At 39.7% G+C, this 18340-nt stretch overlaps 1 protein-coding gene across 1 annotated transcript in view; it reads left to right on the top strand.

Moving 5' to 3' along the window:
• The first annotated feature begins 4999 nt into the window (after positions 1–4999).
• LOC104569999 (von Willebrand factor D and EGF domain-containing protein) overlaps positions 5000–18340 on the top strand; it is a 160654-nt gene continuing 147313 nt past the window's right edge. Inside the window, exon 1 of the mRNA XM_088521813.1 lies at positions 5000–5096. Coding sequence (XP_088377939.1) covers positions 5000–5096 — 97 coding nt within the window. The remainder of the gene's footprint in view (positions 5097–18340) is intronic.

Genomic DNA, 18340 nt, shown 5'->3' with positions numbered 1-18340 from the left:
CCTTCTTGAGAGAAGGCAGAAAGGCAATTGAATCAATTTAGGGAAGTGACCTACATTCTTAATACTCTCATTTTTCTGCCGCTTATTTTCAGACATCCACAAGTTATTCATATTTTATACCTTGATGCTCTTTATATTGTATTTTCATGACAGTTATGATGTTTATTATTTACACCTTGCACCACCCATTTGCTAGGCAGCCTAAAAGCAGTGAAGAGGTAACACCTACTCTGATGATGTTGATGCAATCTGGTCTGCTCCGAGGCAGAGCAGAGACCCCCTCCATTTATCTGGGCTTCCTTTGGACACCAGAGCTGCTTGTGGAGATCCCCTTATTAGATCAAATAATAAAAGTCAAGATGGAAAATGAGGATGAAAGAGCAGATGACAGATATATGGATAGTCAGAGTTTGAATGCTATTTTTACGCTGTTTTTAATCACAGCCAAATTCCCACCTTTTGTTATTAAAACTGATGGTTCTGCTCTGATTCTTGTTATTACTCCTTGGCTTGAAGGTGCTGTTTGCCCTTTACAATTTTGAAAACTTAGGTTTCTTCAAAAAGAAAAATTCCAGAAAAAGGCTGAATGAAATGGTTCAAAGTAGAAGCAACACTTCGCCACTTCATGCCTTTAAACTACTAATATTCATGAAAAACTCCTATTCAATACTTCTATGCTGTCATTTGGTTGAAAGAAAACTGTTTCCTAAATGGAAAGTTCACTCAATGAGATAATTCAGTGTGCAGTTTTTCTGAATAATACTGATTTCTGTATTAGTGTTATCTGTTCATAATGAACACTATGAATAGCTATTTTTCTTCTTCTTTATTTTTATTATCCAGTTAAGGAAAGACTTACATAATTTAACCTGTAATCACTGGAGAGGGAGCCAGAACAGGCAAAGAGGCTTGTGAGAAGAAGTCCAATTGTTTTTGTCTACTAAAGTCTGTGTTATTGGACTAGTCCTCAGACATCAAAGTATTTTGATGACGACTGAGAATATTGTGATACTTTTGTACTTTATTTTGCAGAAATACAGTGAATATGCATTTTTTTAAAAAAAGTATTTTGTTTCACCACAGCAGAACAATAAACCATATCCACAAAAGCTGAAGTAGTTATTCGTGACCAATTGAGGCACAGTGACAGCTCACAGAAAAATGAAACAAATATTGAGCTGATCTAAGAATAAAAAAGATTTCTGAAAAATTAGCATCCTTACCATTGATTTTTGCAAAAATCATATGCTTTTCTGAAACAGGAGTCTGTGATGGCAAAAGAGTTGGGCTGCTCCAGTGGTGGCCCTGCGTCACCTCAGGATCATGCTCGTCCTCAATCTGCTCCAAAGCCCTCTGTGAACAAGGAATGGGTATAATTTCTCTGAGAGACTCCTGCCTAAGCATTTTTACTCTGTTCCTTATAAAAAAAAAACAGTTAATGAGTACATTTCTTCAGGTGATCTCTTTTTCAGAACCCGAAAGCCCATAACTTTGGCCCACTGGCTAATGAGGAGGAACACGCCAAAATGCACCATCAAGGCTCTTCCATCAGAGAACTAGAACCTGAAATATAAATGCATGAAATGATCAAAGGTACGAAATCATTCTTTACTCTCCACAAGCTGTTGGGGTATGGATATGCCTTTGTATACTGAAGTATCATCCTAAAAAAGGCAAGTATTCCTCCCTTCTGCTCTGCAAATTACACGTGCTGCTTCTATTATTTTCTGAAGAATCAGATTCATGAAAACAAAGGCATTGGGTTGTTGTACACTAGACTAAAAACCAAAGGAAAACACAAACCCTAATCATTGTATGATCATTGTTCTGCTTTCTTTTCTTCCCAGACGAGGTACAAGATAAGATGAAGTGCTTCCCATTTGATTTCACTCATTTGTGTATCTTGAAACAACAGTGGGGAGAGAGCGAGCTGTGTTTTAGCTTAACACAGGGTGTGAATGCTGTTCTTTTGTTACAGCGAGCACACCGGGCACCTCTCTGCAAACCAGATGGAGGTCACCACAAGAAACGGGAGCCTTTCCTGTGAATCCAAGGCTTCAAAAACATGTCACTGGACCATGTGTGTATTCCCTGTTGGATAAAATACCCATGCAAAAATACACAGAGGAGGGTTTTGGCATGCATAAATGCGTAAGCTTAGACTCCCAGAGAATTTTTGATCATTAAATGAAGATGTCTTTTTCCTCTGAAGGAGTCTGTCCTGCGAGGAGTGTGCGAGTCTCTGCAGGATGATGCTCTCCTTGGCCCCATGAGTATTGAATCATTTCTGTGTCTGGAAATGTGACCCGAGGGACAGCTACTTTGTGAGGATAATGCTCGCAGGAACTGCAAGGAAACAAACCCAGTCTGTCATCTTTAGCAGCCTCTAATTAGAGCGCTGGTGCTTAAAAGGACTATCTGCTGCTTGGGTTAGCCATGCTTGATTTTTGAAAAGAAGCAGCAAGTTATGCCTCTCTCATTCCCTTCCTTGGTTGGTGAAGGTAGATGGACACTTCCACATAACCTTAAGAACACATCCAAGTGATGGGACTCGAAATTTCCCGGTTGCCAAGAGCTCCTGGGCTTTCCTCCTAGGTGCTTAATTCTCTTCCTACACTACCCCGGGAGTCCAGGCATCTAATATTTGGAATGAAGTGCCAAAACGTCAGGTCTCTGGAGACCTTCAAGGAATTTTTTTTTTACCATTCACTCCCACCCTAAGGTGGGAAACAAGGAGGTTCAGAAGGCCCCAAGCATCATTGCTCTTGCCTAGCATTCCTCCTAGCTCTTCTACAGTGGGTTGTCCAGCGCTCTCCATCACTGCATTAACAGAAACTATTTTGCAGTTTCCCAGTACGATAATCCCAGCTTGCAGGGTGGGCTGCTTCGAGTGCTCTCTTTCCCACAAAGAACAGAGAACACCAAACATGCGTATCCACCAAGCAATTTTTGGCCTAGGTACTAGTCTGAAATGCTGCTGCCCATTCCCAGCTGTGACTTCTGGCTAGTTTTTAACTCCCTATGTTCATTCCTGCTGTTTAATATTAACGCAATATGAGACAGCCTGATGCAAGGCTGCAGTGCCATGTGCATCTTCTGTATGGACCAGGAAGGTAATTGCTCCAAATATTCACTACCCACACTATACTACAGTAACTTTCTGGGGAATTTTAACTTTCCCTCTTACTTAATGGTGTGGAGACTGTGAAAATACTTTGCAATATTTTTACGCATGTTCTCCATGGTTTTAGTTTCCCGTGGGTTTTTGGATGAATACCTGGGGGGAGATGGTGTCGTCCATCATATTTAGGTCTGCTGTAAGTTTGAAGCTTTGTCTTGGAAGACTGGGGGATGGGGAATATTTGCAACTCCCTGTCTATGCAGCCTTCAGTTCATCTGTCCTCCAGAGCTGCAGGAAGCGATGGGAGGCTTCATTTCATCATTACTGGCAGAAACCGTGTTCAAGGACACCCCTTGATTAAAACTTGATGAAGAAAGAAAAGGAAAAGGGATCCTTTTTCTCCAGTTGTAGGAGGTCATTAGAAGCATAAATCCTAATCCACAATGAATTTCAGTCTTTTTCATGAACCCATGAAGTTAAACATTAGGGTGATGCCTTTTAGGCAAAACTTAGAGCCAAGTAAGATTGTGCTTCTGTGAATAGGTAGAAACTACTGTTCAAGCATTACCTGAGAAAGCTATGTAAAGGCAAAATTTCTGTCCTGTTTCAAATAAACTAGAATTTTGTAATTTGTTATGGATTTGTACTCAATAAATGGATGATAAGCTCTTAAGAAAAAAAATAACATCCATAAACAAAAACAGAAGAAAGGGCGTGAACTCTTCTGAACTTAAAAGAATGTAATGAAAAGGTCAGTAAACCAGTGGAAAGACTCCCAAAGAGCTGAAGGGCCCTAGATCAGGCCTATGAAATGCCCAATCCAATGAGACTGTTATAAGCAGTGATTTTGCAATATCAAAAAGTCAAAATTAAAAAAAAAGACTTTTTTTCTGAAACAACCTATGTTACTCCCAACAAATCTAGTGCTAAAACTTCTTCAGTGATTTAGTTAAACTGAATTAACAGTGTTTGAGACTCATTGTTTTTTAATGGTTTCATTTATGCTTTTAAACACTGCGATTAGCCTGATTTGAATAGAATGTTTACAGACTTCTGTGGGTTTATTTTCAGATAATTCACTTCAACCACCAGACACAAAATAATCAAACCTGACAACTCAAAGAAAAGAAGCAGTGGCAGGTATGCAAAACACTAAACAGAGGGTGGGTAGACAATATAGTCTAAATAAAATGCCATTAATATAAGAGCATAGCATGAGATTTCATAGTAAATTTTTCATATTACATGTTAAGCTCACGATATACATTCACACTGACCAGAAGTAGCGCAAGGGCACCCCATCATAGCAACACGGCAGCTTCAAATGAGATAAAACTTTGGAAAAATATGTTTGATAAAGATGAATGATTAAATTATTATAATTATATTTGTGTCTATTTCCCATGTATGTTATTATTGCCAATAAACCAACCTGCTGAAGTTGTTCATAAGGGTTTGTCAGTCCAAACACTGCTGCATTTTATGTCAGGAGTGTTGGGGTCCCAGCTGGCATTTCCACGGGTGACGGTGGCTGTCTGTGCGGTTGTTGCCCGGTGCGGGTGTGCGTCTGCCTGTTGCGGGGGTGTGTGGACCCGGGTGTCACCAGCAGCTGCCGCACAAGCAGCTGCGAGGCCACGTGCTCCCGGCTCATCCCTGAGTGCTGGGGGGCTGTAACCGCAGGGCTTTCCTCTTGGGAAGTTGGGGATTGATGACACGTTCAGCCCTCTCCAAGGGCCTGGACTGAAAAGGAGAAAAAAAAAAAAAAAGGAAAATCAAGGCAGGCAGGCAGGCAGATGTCTTTTCCTGCAAGAGTTTAGTACTTCCAAAGCTAACTTTTAAGGAGCTGCAGATGTCTGGATAAAGCATCTCCTGGACACCATGCGGCAGCCCCCGCTGTCCCACCAGCATCTCGCGCTTGTCGCCCTCCTCTGCTGCATCCCCGTGCTGCCCATCAGCCCGGAGTCTGCTCCGCTCGGTAAGAAATCAGTACTTTAAATTATTAGTCACTGGTAGGGATAGAGTTCATGTGCATTTGATATGGAGATGATCTTGTTTTCATTCACTTTTGAGTGGGGGTTAGAATAACAGAGGGCTATTATTAGCAAGGGTATCCAAAACCGAATGGAAGTAAGGTTAAAATAAACAACTTATAAGACAGCGTGAAAGCTCACAGCGATAACCACCCATGCTTGCAGGACACTAGGCTTATTGCCCATTAGAGGGTTTTGTTTGACTTTTTTCTTTCTCATTTAGCTGGAGAAATTGCAAACCTCTGAAGAGTCTTACTTTCTACTAGAAAATTTCAAGTGATTTAAGGAATATTCATATCATTTTCCTATAAATGGAATATATGAAACAAGCCGTAAAGGAAGAAAAAGCTTTAAAATAAGAATCTATTCCTCATATACATTCACCATATACACCATACATTAGGGCAGTGTTATAGATCAGTTAATTACACATATAATAATACAGTTATATAGTCTCTGGCAGTAAAAGGTTCAAGAGTAATTTTTCTCCTACTGTACATATTAAATGCAAGTCTTGTTCCACTCCAGCACAGGATTCAAAGAGCACGTAGATTTTACATATGTAATTTGTTTACAGAGCTTTATTAATCCACTGCAGGGATACGGAGAAAATCATGTTAGACATAATTCAGCTAATAAAAGCAGGGTAAAAAAATAATGGGAAAAGCCATACGACCAAAAGGTAGCACTGTGAGTGATTATGGTTATAGCCTAAGTAAACTATGTGGTGGCACTCCCCCTTAATGGAAATACATTGCAATATTTTACAAAATTTAATTAGAGTGGAGTTTCGACTAGTGTTAAGGAACTGTCAGCCAGCACTCGTTAGCTGCCTGAAGATAAAACAATTTAAAGTGCTCTTCCATTTTAATATCAAGGGGTCACCCCAAAAGGTTTGCAGGACCAAGCACAAGGCAAACGACTTTATCCCCTTTATCTGAAAACTATGCCTTTAATTTCTAAAACCTTTTGAAGGCTTGCCAGTTTTATGGAGTGTAGCAGCTACTTATCTGATAGAACAAGCTTTTCATCAAGGGGAAATGACCTTTTAGCTCCTAGTAACAAAGTAACTGTTTTTCCACTGTATTTGCATTACTGAAGGTAATATCCAAAGGCATATTTTTCTAAACTGGGGATGCAGACCAAGAATTAAGAACTAGCTTGTTGTCTCTCAGATGATTCAGAAGAATTCTTAAAACTTGCTTTTTATTTTTTATTTTTTTAAGTAGTGCAAACTCCAACTAAAGGAAACTGCTCAAAAGAAAAGTTTCCATTCTGACAGATTGCGATGTGACAGTATAAGGATATTTAAAAAGCCATATGCTGTTTACTTTTATGCTCTGAGTATAACAAATCTACTAATCCCACAAGAATTTAGCTGTGAACAAGGAACGTCTGACCAAACAGCTTTTTGCAGATGCCTCATTAAGGAGAAGGGGGTGGAAAAGTCCTTTAAAGAGCAAAGAAGAACTTTCCTGATCATCTTCCATGGTCATATTTTAGGGAACGAGGCTCCTAGTGCCTGCTACTCCTCTCATTATTTGGGGTGTTTTACATCATTTCTTGTGCCTGGGGAACATGAAAGGGTTACCACAGTGTCCATAGCTGCTCTGTGGTAGAAGATTAAGCAAAGCAACTCAGTGAATCATAGGTGTGGGCGGGCTAACACAACACAGAGCTTGTCAGACTTTCCTTGCATGAAATTCTCTAAATAAGTCAATCACAAGAAAATGACAATAGCTATTTTTAATTTTTTTTTAATAGATGCATTGTAGACAAAAGTATTTATCTTAAAGCAGTCGGTTGCTTCAGCACCAGGATGGAATTGCTTCCTTCTGCCTGAAGTCTGTCCATTGCACAGCATAAAAAAGGTTGTGCATTTTGGTGTGAGCTCTGTGCAGAGCTACAGCCCTCCCTGGAAGCCCCTGAAGTCCCCTGGACCCCACTGCATGGTGCTAAGGATAGAGCAAAACCCGACACAAACCACTGTTTGTAAAGTCATTCCTGTGGATTTTCCTCAACTCTCAACACCTATGACAGATGCGAGTCTATTCTGAGGTGCAGGGTGAGCAGAAGAAAGAGGCCTGGGAAGTCACTGCTGGACTTCCCAAAGACCCAGATCTCCGGGATTTAATTTAGTAAAGCGAATGAGAATATTCTAGCAGAATAAAGACTACCCAGCACCTCTTGTAATTTTATGGTTTAAACCCTGTTTTTGCTTTCACTGGATGAGTTGATGTAGGGCCAAGGAGTACGCAATGTGCATTGCATGCCACTCTCACGGAACCCAGGGTCTCGTTTTTGAGATTCCACTATAAAATCCAAGCAGAAATACCAAAAGTCCATGAACTTCACATGCTTTAAGCAAAATCTATGTGAATCCAAAAAACCCTTCCCTATCGGTATTTTAAATTCATTTCTACTGGGGAGCCTTCCCACCTCCCCAGGTAGATGCCAGTGCTGTCCCCAGTGGCCACCCACCCCTCTCCATCCTGTGGTGCCCAGAGGAACCCGTTGGCTCTGCGGGCTGCAGATCCCACTGTGGTCGCACGGTCCCCGTTCTGCAGCCTGCTAACAGCTTGCAGGGCTCAAGCTCTGGGGCCATGAGCGCGTTTTGGTCTGGGACATTCCAGGGACTTTAGCAATTTCACTGGGGATTATTCCGGCTCTGGGTCCTCACTGCTGAGGAAAGTCCCACAGATGTTTATAGCCCCGGACAAACAAGTAGTGCAGGGCACTCTCTTACAGAAAGAAGATCCAGACGTTCCAGCCATGGCAAATAAACAAGAACAACTGACAAAGGCAGACCACACTAATAATCTTTACAGCATCCTGCTCTTCTGATACTGCTTTTAGCAATCAAATTTTGTCTCTGGGTTAATATTTTATTTCTTTCTTATTTAAACTGTAATCAACACAATGTAGCTCCACTGGCATCATTAATTGGCATTAATTCCATCGGCTGGAATTAATCCAGCTTGCATTGTTCAGACTGAGAGTGAAACTGGATCTTATCTGATCACATACAGTCAAAGCAAAGCCTGTAGTTAGGGTTGTACAGTGATTTCTGTTTGCTGATAACTTTTCCATTCTTTTCCCTTCTTATCTGAAAAAGAACAAGCTTGTCCTTGCTGCAGAAATAATTCCTTTATTAGGAATGCACAAATGGTGGAGCTTTTACAGTCTGAGGAAGAGGGGAATGTCCTTCTCCTAGTAGCGTTTCTGACATTTTTGAGCAGCATCAATATGTCATTACTGGATTTCAGGGCTTTGAAATTTGGTAGGCAAACAATTTTTCTCTCGCTCATTTGCCTTTCAACATTCTGATGACATTTAATCATTATTTGCAAGGTTATACAAGCTTACAAAATACGTTTGGTACGAGAGGGCTCTCTTCCTGCTGCCTCTCTCAGGGTTCGCCTATGTCCCTTTGAACACAAATGTGTATCTTGTTTAAACTTCTCAGCAGCTATTTATTACTCTGCCCCATACTAAAGTTGAGGATCACTTTATTAGATGCAGTAGAGGACATTTGGGGCCAAAATATTTGCTTTAATAGTCCAGTTCCTCAAAGTCATTTTGTCTCCAAATGCTAAATCCTAAGAGGCACTGTATACATTCAGCTTCCTTTGCAATCAATAAGAGTTGCAAGTACTCAAGACAAATCAGTGTTTGTTCCTAAATTGACAAGACAAATTGCAGTGGAGAGGAAACATCATCATTCTGGCTTACAGATGGGATAGAGACATGAAGTGGCCAGCTCAAGGTCACACCAAAATCCTTGGGCAGAGACGAAGGCTCATGAGCCACCCCAGCCCTGGTAACCACAGCAAAACATAAATGCACGACCAGACCAGGGCAGGATATAGGAGCATAAAGAAATGTCCAACCTTTTCTCATCTTGCTCAGGAACTCTAAGGTCAAGTGGCCGCGCACTCAGATTCAGGAGATCGATAAAGAAAAAATGACACTGGGTTTCAAACAGCTTGTCACTTTTCACCTTGCCAAAAATTGAAGTTTCCCCCAAATTGCCCTTGATTTACATTAGAAAAGGATATAATCATTTCTAAAATGTGCAATGTACTTTATCATACCAATACGTTGAAGAAGGATCATTCCTGCACTGATTGCATTAGAGACTGAAGGGTTTTTTTTTTTTTGCCATTTCTCCTACTTCTTTTTAGGCCACATCTGCTGTCTAAAATAAAATATTCTTGCTTGTATTAGCTGGCTTTGGATTCGACTCTTCATTTCCAACACTTTTCCTTAAATGTTTTTGTGACCAAGCTGTTCACAATCCTGAGGATATTGTGAGAAATGTCATTTAGTATTTTTTTGGCTGTGTTTGGTCTGTATTTCTTTAAATAAAGAATTTGTTGGTAAATTTTCTCTAGGCAGTCAGACTGTAGATTTTTTAAATTTTGTCTATAAGTTAGTAACTTTGGACATGCCTGGGGTTTTGTTTTGCCTTTTTGGCTACTTTGCTCATGGATAAAGTATCTGTCTTGCCACTTTGCAGGTGGAGATTTAGTACTGACTGCTGCTGGTGCCCAGTTCACTATAAAAACGCATATAATCAATAACATTTGGTTGGCAGCATATGTTACTTGCTGCATGTTTATTAAGTTTTAGTTCGAAGTAGTTCAGTTTAACTGCAGTTATGACCTTTATTGGTTTCATTGTGGCTGCTACACTGTGTGTTTTGCCCTAACTAGAGGCTATTTATATTTTTCATGAAATCCAAAATATTTTTCATCTGACTTTGAAACACCAGTGAAACCATGTGCTAATGCATGGGATTGTTTGTACAGCTTTTCTGGAAAGAGCTTTGTGTGTTAAGCTCTTAGGAGATTTACTTAATGAATGTATGTACTCATTTGGTTCTTTCTGACACATATTACTTTGATTATTCTGACGTCTATTACTTTGATTGCTGTATTCACTCTGCATGGCATCTACTGGGAGCCACTTGGGAATATTCCGCATTTTGAAAGGGAAAAAAAAATTGATTGCCTAATATATTTGAGAGATTGTAGCAGTCTGCTCCACTCCTTTTGCTGGTTTTACATTAATTCATCGATTGAAAGCAAGTTTATCTTATTCTTCTATTTTGTTCACAAAGCGGCTTCCACGAGCTGGATAGCAATTTATCTGCATACCACAATAATGTAATGCATCTCCCGTGGTAGCTGGAGCATTTTACAACTCAACTGTCCCTTGACAGCTCTGTGTGTTGACAGTTTCAGTAAGTGGTCCCTCACGTAGTGTCTCGCTAATGCCTCATCAGCTCAGTAGCTCTTGCATGTCCCATGGACTGGTAGATACCACAATTTTCCCTCTTCTGCTAATAAGAAATAGCAAAACACTTCTTTTCCCAGAGCCACAGTCCTTCTTCCCCATTTTTTAAGTGGACGATAATTTTGCATTTAGTTTGTGTACACTCTTCTCAGAAAAGAAAGGTTTGCAGACGGCATCTAGACAATCACACGAACTTGAGGGAAGGGTTCGCCAAAGTTAATAGCACTATAACAAACTTTAATGGTAAATTAACTTAATAATATAACATTTCTGGCTAAAGGAACACCTTCTTTTGTAGTAACTTTATGAGATCTCACTGCCTTAACCAGATACTTTATTTGTTGATTTAGACCAGGTACTGGAGCACCCAGATTCACAAACATCTTTCAGAGATTATTTTTAATAGTATTCTTTGTCCCTTTCGTCCAATTATTTGCTCTATAATCAACTACGGCTATGCTATAAAATTAGTTGACTGTGACTCAACCTCTCTCAACACAGCATAGATACTTGGATTCACTGGGCTACCTTATCATCAGCTCTGTTCTTTTCTTAATGGGATAGAGAAAAAAAACACGAAGCCATTTGTTTTGGTCTTTTATTAGATGTTAAGATTAGAGCTGGCAACAAAGACATAAACAGGATGAAATCTAATTAATTACTTGTTTCTGTCTTGCTAAGAGTAAAAGCAAAATGAAGAAGAGGCTATTTATTTCCTACCCTAATGTGCTTGCAATTGATCTTTCAAGTGTTAAAATATGTGGAAATTTCATTTTCTGAATGCATACAAAGCAATATAAAAATGAAGGCAAAAGAAAGCTATCCGTGTACCTTAACTAGCCTGTAAACACTCACAAAATTCATTTTTCCTCTAATAAAAAGTCTTATAATCACCCGATGGAGTTAAGCCCCCACACCCCGTAACATTCCTGAAGCTCTTGAGCTCCTTTTTCCTATGACACCTCTTGGAAGTCTCACTCACAGCCTCAAATGACTTCCAGTCCTTTGCATGGACCAGTTATTTCCCCTGATTCTTTAGTGGAAATGCCTGAGGAGCCCCTCTGAACAGCTAGCTAGGCTGGAAAGGTGAGAGCGGCCTGTAGCATTCCCAGGTTGGAGTATGGGGTATTGCTGTATCCTAACAAACAGCTGTGTTTGGTTCCATTAGAGCTGACTGTGTGTGTGTGTTTTTATCTCAAAGCACAGGACAAAGGGAGTCCTCCCTGCTCCAATACACCCTGCAGGTCCTAAGGCTTAATATAGGCTTTAGAGATATATCCTGAAGACATCACTGCAGATAGTCTAAGTCTGAACAAGTCTTGGATGCGGCGGGCTGAAATTAAGCTCAGTACCTGTCCCTCCTATGTACTTGTGTGAGGGCATTAGGCAAAAAGATACAAATGTACTTTGGGATTCGTGGATTCAGGCTGCAGACTATGATTCCGCACGAGCTATATATCTCCCAAAGGCACTTTATGACTGTTTTCTCCTCTTGACATTATTGTTGCCTTGCAACACAAATAGCTTTGACATAAATCATAAATCTTCTACCCACCCTCATTCCTCCACTTCTTCTTCCTTTTTCATATTTCCCCAGTAATTGATATCCGAGTTTTGAAAATCACCCACAGTTATTCCCACTATTTCATGAAGTCTGATACCCGTTAGCATTTCTCATTCTGGTGGTTATTGCCTATACTCCCTGCATGGGCGTGTGGACACTTGCTCTCATTAATACACCTCTGACGACATTCATCTGCTCTTTCAAAACAACTTCATCTCCTGTCTGCAGGCTGAGGTGGCTTCCAGAGAATACCAAGCATCCTCCAAAGGGCCAGCAAGCACCAGGGGATGAGGGGAGCTGGGCTGGGTTGTCCCCCTCTTGCTCAGGACGATGCCAGGGCAGGAGCTCTCACAAGGTCAAAGACCCGCGTGGGAAGGTGCCTTGTTAGCACTCCAAAAGGTGGAAAGCAGAAACACTGGATGCAGCATTTGCATGTGCAAAGGTCTGCCGGAAAGATGCCATCTTCTTAAGTCTGCTTTTTAAATTTTATTTTATACCCCTTGAAGCATGGGGCTTTATTCTGGTTTCTTTTAACCATATGTGCCAAGAAATCCCTCCTCGGGAGTAATGCATAGACCTTCTGAAGGCTATCCCAGCCTGAGATTGGAAACCAGCATCTGGGCAGCACATGGGGATAAGGTGCACGCCTGAAACCTCCCCATACTTTAATACTTATGTTGCTTTCCATGAGGCTGGCCCTGAATATAAAAGCAAAACACATGGCTGTCCAGCACAAGGTAGTACAGGTGGCCAAATGTGTGCATAAGCCTGGGAAATATTGCTTTTGTCACTACTGTTATTGTAGTTGCACACAATTATCTCTAGCGTTAGTGCGGTAGAAATGCTACAAGAAAAATGATGGAGGTCAAATAAAACACACAGCACAAATCCAGCCACTACACTGGATTTCTGCCTCCAAATTGAATCACAGACTCACAGCTGCTGTAGCCTGACTTTGCACCGTGATCATCTGCAAAACAGTCCATGGATCACGGGGTTCCCAAAGCTGCCCCTCCTTCAGCTTCAGCAACGGCTGCTCATCCAAACACCAAGGGCATTTCTGCCTTGCTACTTTAAAAATTTAAGAGCAATCTCAAAATTTCCTTCCCCACGGAGAAAAAACTGGGAAAACCCCAACGTGCTAACTGATAGCCTGATAATCTGCTAATCACTTCACACAGGAAGGATGCTCTGCTTGGGGATGCGGGAGCTGAATCTATCTCCTCTGTCACAGACAGGCGCCCTCAGAACAGGGCTATCGATTACGCCAGGGCAGAATATCTTTAGTGCTCTTATTTGAGCTGCTTCACTCTCTATTAGCAATTAAATACATCTTAGCAAAGGGGCTCCGGTGTCAGTCTTCCATGTCTTTGCCTGTAAGGCACTGTAAAGATGCCAAGAACTCAAATGCACAGCAGGTTTATTCATTCTCTGGTATAATGTCCGTTTATTTTATTTGTATCTATAAAATACTGTTTAGATATATAATAATATATATACTAAAGGCAAATAGGTAGATAGATTGATCATTTGATTGATTGATATGTGGTTTTGGTCAAAACCACATCCGCATAGGCATGAGTCATCAAAAATCCTCTCTTCCTAAGATGAAAACTGTGCCCAAAAAGTTCTCAAAACTTGCACCTTTCTATCAGTACCTTTAGCAGCATTTAGGAAAAAAAATCAGCATTTAGAATCCCTGACCAGCTCTAACCTGAGCATATGTTTTTTAGAAGAATGAACAGGCTAAATAGAAGGGGCAGAAAGTTTCAATATTAGTAATGATACCTGCTTGTGAGTCACCAACAATGAGGAAATAAGTGATTTATTCTTATTTGTGCTTATGAAGCAAAGTTCTAACAAACTGATTTTCAACCTTTTTTTTTTTTTTTTAATCAACAGTCTTTTTCTGGAAAAAGAAATCCATAGAATATCCTCTATTCTCCATTGCTTTGTGATTAAGAGAGAGCACAGGGAAAATGTGTATTTTTCATTAAGATAAATATAACCCATGTTTTGCAAAAATCATAGTTTTACTGTAAGAATAACATTTCGGAGAGAGGACTTTTGCTCTTGGAGGGTAGATATCTTTTCTGAGGTTTTTCATTAGGTATAAGATATCTGGAGGTGGTTTGCGGGGGACCATTGTCACTTCAACTCACATTGAAAAAGGATGGGACAAAGCAAGGAAGAAAATGCATTTATGGGCAGAGCTCGCAGGCTCGCTGAGCACAGGAGGGTCCTTGTTCTCATGCTCCAAAAACACAGCATTGACTCCTTCTGGCAGAAGCAACAAACCAGAAAAGCCCCCAAATCATGGATTTTGAAATATATATATTTTTAACTTGTTCTTGGCTTTCTTTAGAGTCAAACTGACCACTGACTGAATTTTCACAGTGAAAATTGACCCTTGCTCAACTCTGAGAATTAATAGTACTGAGTGGAGAGCAGTGTAAAAGCCCTGAGCCAAATTCATCTTTAAATGCCCACTGTTCACCAGTACTACCTGAAGTCCCTTTTCTTCTTGTTTCTCAAAGTATATCAAAGTTTTCTATATTACTCCTGAGCAAGCTGTCCCTCCCTTCAAACACTCCTTGATAAAAGGACAAGGCTTGGAGTAAAAATTTAAATCACAGTCTCTTTTCTGTATCACCACACAATTGTGTGAGAGGGAAGTTGCAGGAGGCCTTTTTTTAAAAAAAAAAATAATAAAATAAAATAAAATAAAATAAAATAAAATAAAATAAAATAAAATAAAATAAAATAAAATAAAAATAAAAACACTTTTTGGGTAGGAAATACTTGCCCATCTATAAAAAGCTAATTTGTCTTGTTTCTTGAAAACTAAATAAGAGTTTAGTGAAGAAACACTCGATAAACTTAGAACCATTACAGATTAAAGAGCAAGTTTTGCTTCTTTCTGACCCCTTGCCAGCCTGTGAGTGAGCTCAAAAGGGGACCAACAAGTTATTCACTTCTGGACGCTGGATAATGCATCTAGAAGATGTTATCAATAATCATTTTGCCACTAGCATGTAATTCGGGGAAGGAAGAAATAAAGGTACGGAAACCTTATCAGCGCAGGAGGGCTTATGTGAAACCACTTAGCTGGACGTCCACGGCCTCACTTACCATATTGCATATTTTTCCATTGCTTCTCCCAAATTAAATGAATGCCAAAACACTCTTCATCACCTAAATATTTGGACAGCTCAGATGAGGAAAGGCAAGGAAATTTCCTTTTTTTTCCCTCATAGCAGAAAGATTTATGGCAGTCTCCTAAACTCCAGAGTGAATAAGTCTTATTAAAGAAATAACCAAGTATTTGTGATTTCTGTCTTCTAAAGTTTTGTACTAGATTCAAGAACCTCTTTTGAATTGAAATGTGATAATATCTTTGGGGATAATACTAATATTGTTCTCTTTCCACAACTGGTCACACTCAAGAAAATAAAATACAGAGGAAATGTAAACAGAATTTGCCTCAATATAAAGATTGATAATGTAGCTACTTAAAAATGCTTTTTATCATCGTAAGCCTCTTCTATTTTTTTATAGCTTTCATTGAGCTAAACATCCATCATACTTAACTTCAGGTACATTCCTGAAGCCAACACTTAGTACAAGTCAATTTTTAATTATGATATTTTTATAAAACCTGCAATTTATTTCCTGATTTGGTAAAACACTTTAAACACTAAGTCATAAATATAAATTACCTAAATCTCAAGTGACCCTCAAGTCATTAATCTGACTGAATTTCACAGTGAAACATAGTACAACAATTACCCCCAGCTTGCTTTCTGACATCCCAGAGCAGCAAAAATGCCTTGAACAATGATAAACAATGGGAAATTACAGTTTAGTTCCAGACTAGTGTGATTTTAAACTTTTAAATAAATTGCCTATTGTATTTAGAATATACCTGTTAAAAGCTTCGATTTAGGGCCAGAGGAAAATGGCTCTGACGTGTTCCATGAACTCTACAAAGATACCAAGCGATTATCAACCGCAGCACTGCGCAGAGGGCAATGAACTGAAACGCCAACATTTTGAGCTGCAAGTCACCCACCTGTGAACTTATGCCTAACCCATTCCTATAGAAAATGCTGTTAAAATATGTTAAAATACTCTGAAGAATGTAAAGGATGGATTATTATTATTATTATTATTATTATTTTGCTCATACATAGGAGAAAGAGTCAAGTCAGGGGATTCAGGTTGTATTCTCAAGTCTCCTGCTCACCTGCACTCAGGGAAGTACTTAATGTGTCTCTGGGGTTCTTTTGCACATAAAACGGGGTATGGGTTATTGCCTGGGGTACAATCTGTGTGAATTAACATCAGCCACGTTCTGGTGGACCAGAAAGAAGAACTTTGAGAAGGCAGAATATGCTCGTTATTGGTTCTTTCCACCTCCTGATTTCTATGCCTCTTCCTCCCCTTCATAAGAGTTTGTGGAGAAGACCAGGAGTCACCAGGTAACACTGCAGTATTTCAAGATGTTTGCTAAAACGTAATCAAAGAGTAGGGCAAAATGACTTAAAAAACAAGGATGATCAAGCAACAGAACTGAACTAGATGCTAACTCCCATCTTCAGAAACCTTTGTCATTGCCTTTTTATAGGACAATTTCTACACACTCCTTCCCTGTTTTTTCAGCACTTTATTTTTTTTTTCTTTCAATTTACAGAATATGATATACAGCTTTCACTTTAGTTCCTATTTTTTGAACTTCAGATGCTGTTCTCCATATTAACACATCTCACAGGGAAATACATATCCCTTACTATTATTATTCTTATATTAACCCAGTTACATGGTAGCAATAAAATTCCATAATAAGAAATAAGAGCTTTCATTAGACATTCACAAAGCCCTCCAAAGAACAGGGGAAGAACAGACTGTAAGTCTCATAAATCCTCTTTAATTTATTCATAGTGAGACTCTACAAATCAGACATTTTTATATTCTGGCATATTTATGATAAGATGATGAATCTATAAAAAAAATCCCAGCAATAATTCAATGACTGATGATAAAATAACAAAACAGATAATAGTTTTAAAAAAAAAATCCAAAAAAAGTAGAATATGATAAACAATAATGTATCCATTAGCCGTTAAATCAAATCTGCGGTGTGTAAGGGCTAGGCCAGCATTTCAAAACTTTCACACTTCTCTGGCCTCCTGAATCAGACTCTTCCAGCTTTGCTGCTTCAGGAGCTGCAATAACATGCCAATATTTTCCTTTTTTCAAACACTCCCTACATAACCCTGCTGTGTGATTCCACACATCACATTCATTTTCAGTCTCTGGAAAGGTGTCTGGGCTTACATCCGTAAGAGGAAGAGAATTGTCTGCTGAAACTCTCCAACCCAGCCAACATCACTGGAGATATTTTGGTGTCTTCAAATATATTTTAAAAGCCCTAAACTGCATGAACCACGTCATTGCTCTTGTTCAGCTCAAATGCCTTACTATTAAAAGCAGTCAGGTCACCTAATGCCTTTCAGAAGTTGATCGAATCCATCCTAGAACTCAATTTTCTGTTACTCTTTCTTCAAATGATCTAGATCTTTGCCTTGCAGTAGATACAAATCTCCTATTTTCCACTCTAAATTTGTTCCTTGACGTTGTTCCTATTGCTGGCATTCTCATTATCCTTCAGCTCATGGATTTTCCTCCCTGATGTAGGCAGAGGCAACACAAAACGATTCCTCATCCCCGCCTTTGCTAGGCTATGCAAATTAATTTTAATCTCTAATTAAAAAGCAAGCTCTTCATTCCCCTGATTACCCTAATAGCCATTCCCTCAGCTTGCACAGGCGTGAACATGTGCACAGGGATCCAAATGAGGTCTACGCAACAGCATTAATTCAACTGTTCTACTGTATTTTTAGCACTGAAAGTACCCACATAGGGGGAACAGCCGCCCTGTGACCAGATAGTCCATAGTCCTCCTCCGTCTCGGATTGACGCAATTCCATTGTTAATTCTCAGGATTACTAATGGGCTGCAGTGCCCTCGACACCGGCACGGCTCATTTGCATGTGAACAGGTCTTGAAAAGGTTTTGGGTGATAACTCTAGATAAAATTGTCTGAGACCTGTGTGCACGCGGTTCAATGGCATTTGTGAGAGAAAGGAGGCAAACAAATGTGTAGCAATAAAAGAAAATCTGGGAGTCAGCTAGAAAGGTAAAAAAGCAGAAACCCAGTAAATATCAGTCTTCTGAGATAATAGCTTTCACCATTCAGCTATTCTTCCCCAGTCACTTTATCTAAAGCCTCCGTGGCACACACTGATGAGAGGGAATTTGACCTGC

The sequence above is a fragment of the Tinamus guttatus genome, unplaced genomic scaffold (assembly GCF_059628265.1).
Source record: "Tinamus guttatus ecotype Peru unplaced genomic scaffold, ASM5962826v1 Tinamus_guttatus_pri_ptg000133l, whole genome shotgun sequence".
NCBI classification, from domain to species: domain Eukaryota; kingdom Metazoa; phylum Chordata; class Aves; order Tinamiformes; family Tinamidae; genus Tinamus; species Tinamus guttatus.
The sequence above is the reverse complement of the archived record's forward strand: the minus strand, read 5'-3'. Positions and strand labels throughout refer to the sequence as shown.